We start from the raw sequence: 14738 nt of genomic DNA on the forward strand, positions 1-14738 counted from the left end.
AACGACACCAGGTGGAACTCCTTGTTTCTGGCAGTGGAACGTATACTGGGGATCATTAAGGACAGTGGAGAAGGGGCCATCAGAGCGGTTTCCATTGCACTTAAAGTCCCCATGTAAGTGGCACATAGTCATAAATTTTTATTCTTTTTTCAGTGATCCAGATGTGACTGTTATTGATACTAATGCTGTTGAAAGTCCATGAAAAATTTAACCTACACAAACGCTTCTATTATAAAATCAAACTACGGAAATACTCTGGCCACAATATAACCCTTAATTTCTATATTTATGCAAATGATTGATTGTGATCAGGCTCATTTGCTGGTGAATTGTAAATAACATGTTGATAGTGGTATATTAATTTATGAAATAGTTCATACTAACATACATTACATGGATAAATTATATAATATGATTGTTTGTTTGTGTAACAGGTTAAATCCTGCCAAGTGTGCTTTCCTGACTGAATATGTTGCGACAATGAGCCCAGTTGCCAAGGCCCTCAACATAATGCAAGCACAAGCAAATGTCCATATGGGATGGCTGGTGCCCACCATAACCCTCCTGACTGTGAAGCTTGACGACCTACGACTCTCCAATAAGTTCGGCCAGCCACTGATCGATGCCCTTCGAGGAGGAATAAAGCAGCGCTTTGGACCTATGCTTGATGACCCTGAACTCATTGCTGCAGCAATTCTTCTTCCAAAGTTTCGTACTTCATGGACAAGCAATGAAGACATGCTGAAACTGGGTAAATCATTTAAACTGTTCCTCACATTGCCATCTTTTTATAATTTATAAAAGTTGTAGTGTTCTCTAATGCAAAGAACAGCTCCTCATCATAAAATGTTTTAAAGCAAAAACTGAATGCATTTCACAGTATACAGCAGTGTATTATCTAATGAAATTATATGCAGTCTCCACATCCCCATCTGTTTTTCTCATTCCACTGAAGAGCAAAATTAGAGTTGCTTCTCTTTATGGTCATTTCTGGTTATTGAGACACATACTTTGTTGTTTTGAAAGTACAGTGGTGTCATTCATGTGTCTCATTTAGGTAAGTGGATGAATTATGTCTCCTCTATTTGGTAATAATGATGATTGTTGTGTGTAGGCCTGAACTACATCAAGACCCGCTTGGAACAGGAGTCAGTGCAGCTCCCTGGTAACAACTCAAGCTCATCAGAGGAGGAGGACTACTTTAGTGTCATGAAGGGAAACGTTCCAGAAAGTGCCAGACAGCTAGATGGATACTTGGCCAGCACAGCCACTACCATGGATGTTCTAAAGTCAGTCCCTGCAGTGTGCGATTTGTCTTTGAAGGTAAACACACCCTTGCCTGCCTCAGCAGCATGTGAGAGACTGTTCAGTACAGCAGGACAGATTTTCTCTCCCAAAAGAGCCAGACTGGACTCCAAAAACTTTGAAAATCAACTTCTTCTGAACTTGAACAAGAAATTCTTGCCACAATATTAAAATGTTTCAGTTCATGATGTTAGGACAGGAGACGAGATGTCTCCAAATATCTCGTCACTTGGGTCCAAGTTTTGTAAATGGTGTCAGGAAGTTAGGTTAACTAGACATTTTTTTTAATTAGCATTGATGACAAACTGGAGTTGAAATGATCAGTGCCTATTCCTTTGTTAGATGTGTCTAATGCCCCTTTTTTCAGGCAGACCGTTTTACTTAAAGGTGTTTATTTCAGTTAAAATGACACATTGGTTTTGTTTTATCTAAAAAAAAGTTAAATCTGGTCCTCTGGACATTCAAAAAACAAAACAACAACAAAAATGTAGACAGGTTTCATCTTTCATCCAAAGGACTTCCTCAGTCTGAGGTGCTGTATTCAGCTCAGTCTCTTAAATAGCACCTTCTCAGAGTGGATCAACCAGTTTTGCTGCTGACAACCAAAACCAGCTGATCACATGCTCAAGAAGGACCATCAGCATAACAATGGATCATTAACACCCCGACAGAAGCAAAACTGGTTGATCCATTCTGAGAAGGTGCTATTTATAAGACTGAGCTGAATACAGCACCTCAGACTGAAGAAGTCTTTTGGATTAAAGACGAAATGTTTCTACATTTTTTTTGTTGTTTTGCTTTGTTTTGTTTTTTGAATGTGCAGAGGACCAGATTTAACATGTTTAGATTTTTCTACCTGGATTGAGCATGCATCAGGAGGTTTTGCTTTGTGTTAAATAAAAACTTTCAAAGGTATAATCATTCCTCTCTTATTTTGCTTAATGTCATTTAACTCTGCATGTCATGCCTGAAGTTCTGATGCACAGAATCACAAGTCCAGGTGTGAACTGTGTCACAGAGTAAACACAATAAAAACATACATTATCCGCAGCATTGTTCAATAAATCCATCCATTATCTTTACCTGCTTATTCCATTTTGGGTCACGGGGGTCGCCGGTGCCCATGTCCAGCAATCACTGTGCGAGGGGCGGGGGACACCCTGAACGGGTCTCCAGTCCATCACAGGGACACATAGAGACAAACGAGACAAACAACCATTCACTCTCTCACTCACACCTAGGGACAATTTAGAGTTACCAATCAGTCTAACATGCATGTTTTTGGTCTGTGGGAGGAAACTGGAGTACCTGGAGAAAACCCACGCATGCACGGAGAGAACATGCAAACTCCACCCAGAAAGGCCCCCGAACCGGGATTTGAACTGGGGACCTGCTCACTGAGAGGCAGCAGCTCTACCAGTTGCGCCACCGTGCTGCCATGGTTCAGTGTTCAGTAAAATGGAACACTATTAATGTATTACAGAAAATATACATATAGTAGGAACACTTAATGGTATTGTAGACCATTGCATTAGGTAATACATTCAGCAAGTATTTTTACTTTTAATACTTAAGTATTTTTAAAAGCAAGTACTTTTTACTTTTACTTAAGTAAAAACAATAATGTGGTACTTCTACTTTTACTAGAGTACATTTTTGTCTGTTTATTTGTACTTTTACTTAAGTACAGTGTTTGAGTACTTTCTCCACCACTGAGCAGCACTCAGGGCTGTTTAATAGTGAAAGTAAGAACATTTCCACACACACAATGTGAAGGAACTCAAGGGACTGGGACTGAACAGCTGTGTAGCCTTAAGAAAACCACTAACCAGTGAGGCTAACTGGAAATAAAGGCTTCAGTTTGCTAGGGAGCATAAAGATTGGACTCTGGAGCAATGGAAGAAGGTCATGTGGTCTGATGAGTCCAGACTGACCCTGTTCCAGAGTCATGGGCGCATCAGGGTCAGAAGAGAGGCAGGTGAAGTGATGTACCCATCATGCCTAGTGCCTTTTCATCAATGCAAGAATTTGGTGAAAAATTAATGCAACACTGGATGGAAATAGATCTTGTGACATTGAAGAAGTTTATCGAAACAAAGCCAGAGGGAATGCATGCCGTAATCAAAGTTAAAGGCGGTCCAACGAAATATTAGTGTGTGACTTTTTTTTGGTGGCGACTTTTGTTTTGGCCAGGCAGTGTAGGTAATGTGATTAATATGCATTATGTAATATTAAAATGTTAATCTTTTAAGATTAATTGCATGCGTTAACATATTAACATTGACAGCCCTAATACATACTTATCAGAGTCAGAGAGTCAGAGTTTCTTTATTGTCATTCGCACCTCATGTGGTACATGTGGTGGAGCGAAATTATGTACACAGGGTCCCAGTTACATCCAACAATAAAATGTCTAAGAAAAACAATAATAACATCTAAGATATGAACTAAGAAAAACATCAACTAAATATACACTAAGCACTCATAACATAAAACATTGAACATCAGCACAAACATGAACATGAGTGTGTGAGCAGATGTGCACGCATGAACACATCAACATTGAAACAGATCAGCAGCAACATGAAACAGATCAGCAGCAACATGATGTGGTTTTTCACAGTGATTATTCTAGTTAGAGATTCATGAGTCTTATACGTATATATGGGCTCCTCAGGGATGTATGCTTAGTCCACTACTGTATACCAAATACAAATTCAAGAGTGTAAATCACCCATGACAGCTGATGGTGAAATTCTATCACTGTGCCATCCAGTGACATGCCATCACGTGAGGCAGTGCCGCACCCATCATCATGACAGGTTTCATTCAACCTTTGTTTATACAGGTTAATCCCACTGAGCCTCGGGGACTCATTTACAAGAGAGACCTGATTTATTTAACAAAGAGTGATGACAACAGTGGATAACAATAGACAATCATAAGAGGCATACAGATTTATTTATTTATTTATTTTTTACAAATTAACATAAAATGGCAACTAAAAAGGACAGTCAAAAGGAAAAAGGGTGGCGAAAAAAACCAAACAGCTAGATTCTAAGGTGGTGCAGAAAACTAAAAACAGGAACATGTCTGCATTGGTTTTTGTCAGGAACCTAAATTCAGTTTAAAGTAACTTAAAGAAGTCAGGAGCTTCAGATTTTTTTGCCAGGTATTCCGGGAAACAGAAGCGGAGTAGGAGAAGGTCCTTTTGTCTAGTTCAGTCCTCATTGAGGGAACACTGCAGGTAATAATGTCCTGAGAGCGCACGCTGTAGCTGCACTCACACAGAGACATGTAGGAGGAGATGTATGAAGGCAGCAGACCAAGAAGTGATTTAAAGATGAAAATGTACCAGTGAGAGAGTCTGCGTGAAGTTAATGATGTCCAGTTAACCAATGAATACAGGGTGCAGTGGTGGGTACGATAATCACAGCCAGTTATGAATCTTAGTGCACCATGATAGACAGCATCCAACATCTGCAGCATCCAACATCTGCAGCATCCAACATCTGCAGCATCCAACATCTGCAGAGTTCTTGTAGGAGCGTTCATGCAAATAATGTCACCATAATCAATGGAGGGAAGGAAAGTCGCAGTTACAAAGCATTTCCTAGCATTCAGAGTTAGACAGGATCTGTTTCTGAAAAAGAAACCCAGTTTAACGTTCAGTATCTGACAAGGTTCTGTTTGGATCAGCACAACACCAGACTCAGGAATGGTTTTAAATATATTTATTTTTAAAGCAGCTTCTGGTGGAGGTCCAATCTGGAGAGAGAGACACACAGGTTAGTGACTATGAAGCGGGTGAGGAGTTGGGACTCGCTGTGAATTAGTCACTAGAGATGCACCGATCCAATATCAATATCGGTACAGATATCTGATAAACTTCTGGATCAGGTATCGGTAACAACGTGACCGATCCATTTTCCAATCCATGATGCATGTTGGCTTCAAACTATGCAATGGATTTCATGAACGGCAGCGTGTCTCATGAACCCAGAGTAATAAGACCCGCCTCACATTCAGGAAATCCAGTTCATAGTTTGCAGCAGCTACAACGTGAGGGCTGAGTTAGCAGCACTGTAGCTAACAGCTAACCAACTTTTCATCTAAACGTCCGCTGTGTGGAAGTATTTTACACTAAACACCACAAAACAAGACAGCAACGTGCACTGTCTGCAGAGACATAGCACCACATTAAACCACGGTAAAGTTAGTTTTACGTTGGACATTTGAGCTCCGTGGCGCTACCCTTGCTGAACCCGTGGCAGAGCAGCCCGAGCCCGGCCAGCCGCATCCAATCTACCCCGCTCAGTCTGCCCATCTGAGGAGGGACAGACAAAGCGTGGCTGACCGAAATCAGACTGCCTGCTTCGGATTGAACAAGACAAATCGCTGAAGCCCCGGAGCTTGAATGTTTACCGAGAAGTTGCTAAACTTCATCATATTTAATGACCAACCACTATCAGTTGTAGAAAACGAAGGATTTCGCAGGTTGATAAATGCAACCAAGATATAGTTTACCCTCCAGAGATATCAGTACAACAGTAGACAATTGTAAAAAAAACATGATTTGAAAATTTCAAGAAATTTATATACATTTAAAAAAAACGAAACAAAAAAACAGCTGCTGTACATTATAAAGTGATGTAAATAACTAAAACAGGAACATGTCTGTTGGGTTATGCCATGAACTTGGGAGATGTTTAAAGCCATTTAACATTTTATTTTATTTAATTCATTTATTCATTCATTTAAAAGAAACAAAAATTCATCAAAAAGAAAACATTGAATGAAAAGAGAGCAGAAAGAAAAAAATCTTACATCTGCCCCCTATTTAAAAAAATATAACTTTAATCACTTAAATTAATCACTTTAATATCCACTTTAAAGCTAGGAATAAAAAAACAAACATGTTTTGTGTTAGCAGAATTTAATTCTAACTTTAAAACTTATCCAACATTAATTCAATTCAATTCAGTTTATTTATAAAGCACCAAATCACAACAAAGTTGTCTCAGGACTTTACAGGAACATTCACATAAAAGGCAACTAGTAAAGTTCTTTATCTAAGGAATCCAGCAGACAAGATGAATCTTGGCTTTGTTGCGGTCTCCCATCCTGAGCAAGCACAGTGGAGACAGTGGAAAGGAAAACTTCCTTTTAAAAGGAAGAAACCTCCAGCAATTAATAAAACTTACCTCAAGTTGCCTTTTTGGACATGCATGCATATATTTGTACAGATTATTACAGCCTCATAAAATCAATGATGATACCAATAATTCAGCACTGTTTATATGTATCAGATCGGTATTGGCCGATACCAGACCATCAGATATCGGTATCGGAAGTGAAAAAAGTGGATCGGTGCATCCATATTAGTCACTAACCTTCTCAGTCTGTGGCGTGGTAAGAACAGGAGAAGCGCTGAACTTGGTGACGTCACTGTAGCAGTGAGAGCTGCAGCAGGCCAACAGAACAAGGAGCTGCATGTGGTCTGTGGAGGGCGAGTCCAGAAAACTTAGCAGGGGTCATTAACAGGTGATCAGAGAGCTGGTACCAGAAAAAAGGATGAGATTCGAAGGCGTAGTCGAAGGAGGAGAAGGAAAGGGTCAATACCGTTGTCAGATGAGGCAGACAAATCCAGAGAGGGAAAAGGCGAGGCGAGGAGTCAAGGAAACCAGGCTGAGGTCATAGTCAGGAGTCAGAACAAGGAATCGCTTGATATCTACTGGCAAAAAGCTTTCAGTAATCTGGCACTGAGTGAGAGTGGAGCTGGGCTTATAAAGAGAGCAGAGCAGGTGGAACTGATTCAGTGTTGCCAGGTGTACGATAATTATCGTATTTGTACAACAATTTTGCCCTCTGTATGATGTACGATCAATAATCCCAAAAAAGGCCAAATATACGATAATTTGACCATTCTGTGAATGTGTGGTTGTAATTGGTTGTCATCAGCCTGTCGCAACTGTCTGTCAGAGTATTTTTGTGAACCCTGAAGACATCTGTGTCCGCAAACAGATGCATGATTGGCTGGAAATTCCAGCCAATCATGCTTTTCTAAATGTTACCTATGAGTGACGTATTTGCGTTTGCCTCAGAACAACGGCCATGATTGGATGAATAGTTCGCTGCGCCCGCCCCATGAGTGAGGAAAAGAAAAAAAGAAAAGAAGAAGAAGCAGAGCCGGTCTGGAAGCGGACTCATCACTACTATAGTGCATCAATAGATTTATTATTTTGGTTATAACGGGTGTACGATAATTTCCCTCAAAATACAATAATTTTATGTCTCTAGTACGATAATCCCACATTTCTCACCTGGCAACACTGAACTGATTAGAGTTGATTGCTGTGGCTGAGCAGAGGAGGTGTGGTACAGGGAAACATGAGGTAAGGCAGGGTGATAGGCATTCCTAGATGGAAACATGAAAACTAAAACAAAACAGTGGAAGGAAACGGTAAAAACGTGACAGTTTCCTTACTAGGTTTTCCATGAGGAGCGTAAAAGAGAGATGCGAGTCGACAAAGATACCTAGATATTTATAGGAATCGACAAACTCAATAGGGACACCATATGAGGATAAAATCAGAAGAAGAACTGCTGCGACCAACTTCCTGTTTGAAAAAATCATCCCTTTGGTTTTATTGGCATTTAAGACAAGTTTGAGGTGGAACAAATATGACTGGATGATGTCAAAGGCAGATTTCAAAAGCTGGAAAGCCTTTTCAACTGTTTTAGCTCGACAATAAACAACTGTGTCATCAGCATAGAAATGTATGGATGCATCAGGGATGCTCCAACCTACATTACCTATGTAGATTGTAAAGAGGGTGGGTCCTAAGACTGAGCCTTGTGGTACACCGTTGTTGACTGTTAGATAACTTGAAGAACTACCATTATGTTGAACACATTGCCTCCGATCTGAAAAATAAAGAACCAACTGTAGTGAACTTGATCTGATGTCAAATCTGACCAGATGGACAGAAACTGTTATTTCATTGATCTACATCCAGAAATACGGTTTGACCCATCCTGAGACTTTCTTTCTTGAATTAATCAAGTAGAAATGACAATTCTCTATGATCATTACTATTTTACAAATGTTTGATAATCAAATTGTGTTAGTTCACTCAATGTTTACAGGTTGAAGAGAACTACTCATTTTTATTTACATAAACAGTAAGTAATGATTTTTATTCCTCATTCTAAGAAGAAATCAGGTTAATATGCATTTCTTGATTTTTCTGTCTTCAATGAGCAAGTTTTGTAAGTGTGTTAAGGTTCAAGTTTCGGTCAACTAAAAGTTTACTGAAAAAGAAATGTCATGTTTAACTTTTACAGAAGATACAGGAGAGTTTGACTCCACGAAGTCTGGTTTTCTCCAATAATCTTTCTGTCTGTTTTAAACAAACTTAATCTCTGTCCTTGACTTTGATAACACCTTACATCACAAACCACACCTCTTTTCTGGTCTATCCACCAATTAGAAAGCTCTCAAATGAACCGGAAGTCGACCCATTTAAATGTGGCAACTTCCCAGTTCAACTGTAGCTGGTGCGCTCAGGATTGAGTTCAACATGGGAGTTTTCAGAGCTTGAAAGTTTTTCCTGGAGAAGAGTTCCAGACTTTAACTCTCTGAAGAGAGTTAAAGAGTTCAGAGTTCTTGGATGCTAACGCAGGCGTCCAGAATGCTTCTTGAATCCAGAATGCAGGGACGATTTTGGGAATTATAACTTCTGTTTGGATAACCTCGCACGACTCTCGAAGTATTTTAGCTGTTCTCAACGGAGACGCTGAAAGAGTCAAAGGAAGGACTTCACGCCGACCTGACCTATCGTCAACCAGGTAAAAGTTCTACTTCGACCAACCGTACCGTGACCAAGCTGAGATCTGAAGGAGCGTGCACGTTTCTGGTCAAACAGATAAATTCTCTCCCACATCTCTCTGTAAGATAAATCTCCATTTTCCATCTTAAACTCTCCTTTCTCCTAAAATCATCACAGATATTTTTAGAAATGTCTGGAGCAAAGTTCTCAATCACCGCCGTGTGATTGATGTCTGCTGTTTCTGCTGAAAAGTGAGGACAATCGCCGTATTGTCCAACTTTCTGTGAAACTAGCTATGCTGTTATTTACCATTCCACCAAATTAATATAAACAGTGGCTGTAAAACGCTTTATTCTGTTTATACTACATATTGTCGGCCCGTACGTACGTTTCCACCACATATTGGTGGCCCGGAACGTGCTCATAAATGACTGTGTATTTGTGTAAAGATTGATTTTACATGTTGGCATGGAAAATAACAGTTTGTCAGCTGTGCTGAAACGCCTCTGAAGCTACGCCGCTTAGAGCTCGGCTCTGCATGTTTACGCTGTGTTACGCTGGCGATGTTTTGAAAGCTGAAATAGTGTCATATGTCTTGTGAAAGCTGAAATTGTACGCCTGTTATGGTAACTAAAAGCTGGGTTTGGGTGAAAACGCTTCATTCTGTTTAAAGACGGTCCAGACGCGGTTCTGGACCGGCTCGATTCTGAAAAGGTTCGGACGAGTTGTTTAAATAGCTAGAAAGACGTTTTTGAGACCGGAGTAGCAGACTCCGTACAGCTCAGAGTTGATTCGTTACATTTTTTAACAGAAAAAGTGCATTTTGACAGTTTAAAAGACGAAAAGTTGACGAACTTATTTCAGGCTAATCTAACATGCTAGTTGGGAAAAACACTTCGTGATTGGTTGGATTTGCTGTTGTGGAGCGCTCTGATTCGCTGAGAAGTTGAATGACGTGCCTACGTCATTTCCTCTCACCCCCGTGCTGCTCTGTAATTGGTGATTTCAGTCACATGACCCAGAAATGAAACTCGTTTTCATAGGGAAATAAAATCTGCTTTTTAAAGCTGAAAAGCGCTTTAAAGTGTATTTTGACACGCTGGTTAAGTTCTTCAAAGTCCAATTGCTAAAATTTTGCCGCGTTTGAGTTTAAAATCCGTCATTAAATGATGTTTTTGAACAACGCTAGCGATGCTAATTTTAAGCTAACAGCTAACGACCGGATGAGTGACGTGTCACGTCACTTCCTCCATGTCGGAAATGAACTTTGCCGTGCTTAAAATCACTAAATAAAGCTGCCATATGTCCCTAAAACTCATGTTCATGCTAAGAAGTCGTGCTTGTTGAAACAATGCCATGTTTACGCTTAAAATTCGTTCAGAAATGTTGATTTTAACCGAGTTTAGCCGAAGCTAACTTTAAGCTAAGCGGCTAAAAACAGGATGTCAACCGAACGTCACAGGAAGTCGTCATAGACTCCTGCTGGTAGAAAGCTAAACACTGCCCCCTCCTGGAGAAACTTGGGATCACGGTTTCACTTCAGTTTTAGGTATTTTAGTGAAATTAAACGTGTGTTTTTTTATCTCTGTAAGACGAATTTTGAGTTAATAAACGTTCCTCAAAGCTGAATAATCACTGTTATCTTGTATTTAAAAAGTGAAGGGTATTTATGCAGAGAAGCATTTACCAACACATTTTTATTCACTGGTAATTCCTTAAGAAAAAGGTACAAAATGAAAAATTAGAAACTTTTTAAAAGATACGGTTCAAATATTCACAGAGTTGAAAAGTTTACTCATTTTGCTTGAAAGATAATACACGTTTAATTGCAAAATCACTAAATAAGAGTAAACTTATCAGGAAAAATAAACTTTTCTGTTTAAGTTGCCACCTAAAAAATAAATCTTCCTATTTAATTTTAAATAGAAGTTACTGACAGGAGGACAGGAGTAATAACAGTTTTTCTGAAGAGAGACTGATTAATCCTGACACATCATCAACTGTTCTTTTTCTTTTCACCACTTGGTTCTATGAGTAACTGTAAATAGCAAATTTCTGGAACAGAACGGTTTAAAAAACGTTTTAAACTGATGATTGCTGTGAGACTAAAGAAAAATTGCAGGTTTATTAAAAATTCAGTGCTTTAGAGTAAAATACACTAAAAAGAGCTTGGTATCTAGTATCTGTTGAAAAATAAGCACATACAAGTAACACTGCCGAGAGCATTTACTTAAATATTCATGAATTGGGGTAAAACCTGAGAAAGGTACCCACGTTTGAATAAGTGACTTATAACAGTACTTTTGTGTAAACCCAAGGCTAAAATAGCGTGACACTCATTGACATTTGAATACAATTATTTACCTGTAAAAATATCTGAAGCTTGCAACTGTTTTAAACAGATAAAGTGTTACACAGTGAATGAACATGACAGGTGCGTTAGAAAAAGACTTTGGTCCTTATGGGATAAGGGACTGCTTGGAGAATGCGTTAGCGCTTCTGACAGATTCCTTACATCCATATGATAAACAGGCAGAGAGCATGAACCCAAAAATGCAGTTGTTGAGAAAGCTGATTACCTTGCAATAAGGTTAAACAGTGAAAAAGAGGTGGTTCAGAAAATTGAAGAACACTTCCTTCAATTTAAAAGTGAACACGAAGTCCTCACAAAAAAACATTCTGTACAGATGTTTCAATCACAGCAAAATGCAAATGCAGAAATTGATTCGCTGAATAACAAAATAGATGTGCTTAACAAAGATCTGGAAGAACTCAGAATGGATAAACACAATTTACAACAGCTACATATGCGTTTAGAAAGTGATTATCATACATCACAGGAACGCTTAAAAACATGTGAGGAAAAACTAAGAGCAGCAACAAACAAGATTTCTGACGTGGGGCGAGTTTGTCTGGAACTCAGAGAAGACCGTGGACAGAGCCCAGGTCACCCACATACACCTCAGAAAGACGTTGTTGCACCTCCTGCTCGTAATCCACCCTCACCTAAAATGGTAGGAACAGACCTGAACAGGTCTCCTCCACAAAACATGCAACAGAGTGCATGGAAACTGTCTCCTTCAATGGATGATTTGCAAAAAATCTCAAAATATGTACAACGCTTTGTACCTGGACCGATGGGCTCATCTGGAACAAAAGCGTACCTCAGAGAACTGGAGTTCAGATTGAGATCTTGTCCTAATGCTACGGTAGAGGATAGGATCAGTCTGATAAGACTCACTTCGGACAGAGAGGTGTTTACCTTCATCGAGCGTCTACCTGATGCAACGAGAAAGGATTACAACCTTCTGTGTGAGGCTTTGATCAAAGAGTACGACCCCTGCACGGGACCTGCTGGTTTCCCAGCCGCTGACAAGGTCACGCAGGGAAAGAATGAACATCCAAAGATCTATTACAAAAGAATCTTCCAAGCTTATTTTGGTTACAGAAATGAAACCGGAATGGAGGAAGAAGAAAATTTTAAATTTGTTTTCAGCAAAAATCTCCACACTGACATACGCATGTCAGTACAAATTATGGCAAATTTCAGAGAAAAATCCATAAATGAGATTAAACAGTGTGCTGTGAATGTATTCGAGGTACGTTCTCATGCTAAGACGCCCATAGAGGTGTTTCCTGGTGTAAAGGTTAAACCCCACTCCCTAGAAATGGAAGGAAGGCGCGCGCGTCCACCTCCTCCTAAAACAGGCGAGAAAAAGCAGTATTTTCAAACTAACAAACCACGTAATGAAGGTGCACGCTGGGACAAAAATGCTCCTCTTTCAGAGGATGAACGTGATTATCGTATATGGGACATGCGCAGGACGCAACGATATGGGATCCAAGAGGACCCATATTATCAGGGGATGTCCAAAGAGGAACCCCCAAAAGACGTACCTAGCCGCCACCCACCTCGGACGAAACGTACCGAGGCGATAAAATCGCAAAAGTTCCAGGAACAAGGCCCTAAACCTCTGAGCTCGGAAGAGACAGAGGAAATACAAAGGTTTTTAGACACTTTGATACACGCTGAAATGGGAACCCGACCAGGAGCACTATGTAGTGATGCGATCGCTACTAACTCTGAAGGCGCAAATGACAACATTACAGATGTCGGTGAAACACACCAAGACATTGCTGTTATTGCCTCCAACAACCCCTCATCGGACGAAGGGGGGATAAACTCACACACAAACGATGATGAGTCATCGCTAACTGAAAACTCAGAACCTGATTTTCATGATTTTGAACTAGGCACTCCAGTTCTGGGAGGACTCCCAGATAACCTGGTACCGAGTCAAGAAGCTGGGCCAGTATGTTTCACAAAACCATCACAGGCCATCGCTCTTTTCTCAACCAATGACGTCGACCAAGGACCAAGCCCTGAGACTGTTCTTCTTAGTATCACTCCCCCGCATATGGTGGCCAATCTAATATAGGGGAGCATGGTGTTTGGTTCTGTGGCCATACTCTGGTTTCTGGTTTCAACTAGCTAGGAATTGGCTTCAGTTGCTCTATTCCTTGAATCCCTTTCTTCTCTAGCTCAACTGTGTTTTTGTCTAACACTTTTCTCACTCTGTCTGTGGCGTTATATTTGGGCTTCACTGCAACTGCTGATGGGTGATCCTGTGCTCTGACCCACACCTTCTGTCCCACCCTGAATGGGGCCTCAGAGTCTGACTGTTCCTCTTTATCCCCAGAGCTCCGCCCAACTTCAGGCGTGCTAAACCGTCGTTGGTTGAGCTCTTCTGAGGGGGAGGGTCTACTAGCTCGTCTCCTGTCATTCAAGGCTTGCCCTATCTCCACAGATTTAGTACTCCATTCTTTGGTATTAGCATTTTTAGCTATCCAATTTTTGACTAAACCTATGGCTCTTTCTGCTACTCCATTGGCTTGAGGTGTGTAAGGAGGTGAATAAACGCGCACAACTCCAAAAGTCTGACACCAGTGATCTACCTGTGCATTGCGGAAATGTGTCCCATTATTGGTTCTCAACTCTTTTGGAACTCCTAACGACCCACAGACCTGCTCCAGCATACTAACAACACTGTTGCCATTAGCTTTTCTGGCTAGTTTCACCACCATATACCCTGACATCGAGTCTACCAGCACTAGAAGGTATTTCTCCCCTTTCTTGCCAGTAACTCCCATAGGCCCAGCTACGTCCATGCATACTGAACCCCATGGTGTGGTACTTTTGATGGTCTGTCCATCCACTCGGTGCCCTCGCCTTCCTGCGTTGTATTAACCGCATACTTCACAGTTTTGCAACACCTTGCGGACCTGTTTCAACGGGACCCAGAGCTCCTGACACTCCAACTACTTACGTGTGGGTTGTACGCCTGCATGACCTAGACCTTCATGCACGCTCCGTACAACCTGCTCCACGTACTTCTCTGGGACTCTCCGACCTTCGGAGGTTCTGTCCCACTCCTCGATCCCGACAAAGACTATTTTTCTCTGCTGTACATAATGGTCAACTTCTTCGTTGCCTTGCCAGTATTTTCCTTCTCTAGTGTGGGCCTTTTGGTGCTCTACTTCTAACTTCAGATTTAGCCTAATTTCAGCTATTTTCTTCCACAAGTCATGGTGAGCTACCAC

At 40.7% G+C, this 14738-nt stretch overlaps 1 protein-coding gene across 1 annotated transcript in view; it reads left to right on the top strand.

The window, feature by feature from the left end:
* Positions 1 to 480: 480 nt before the first annotated feature.
* The window catches only part of trim45 (tripartite motif containing 45), a 147259-nt gene continuing 133001 nt past the window's right edge, over positions 481 to 14738 (top strand). Inside the window, exons 1-2 of the mRNA XM_037686737.1 lie at positions 481 to 751; positions 1115 to 1289. Coding sequence (XP_037542665.1) covers positions 481 to 751; positions 1115 to 1289 — 446 coding nt within the window. The remainder of the gene's footprint in view (positions 752 to 1114; positions 1290 to 14738) is intronic.

This window comes from Nematolebias whitei, chromosome 13 (genome assembly GCF_014905685.2).
Source record: "Nematolebias whitei isolate Nwh7 chromosome 13, NemWhi1, whole genome shotgun sequence".
Lineage (NCBI taxonomy): Eukaryota > Metazoa > Chordata > Actinopteri > Cyprinodontiformes > Rivulidae > Nematolebias > Nematolebias whitei.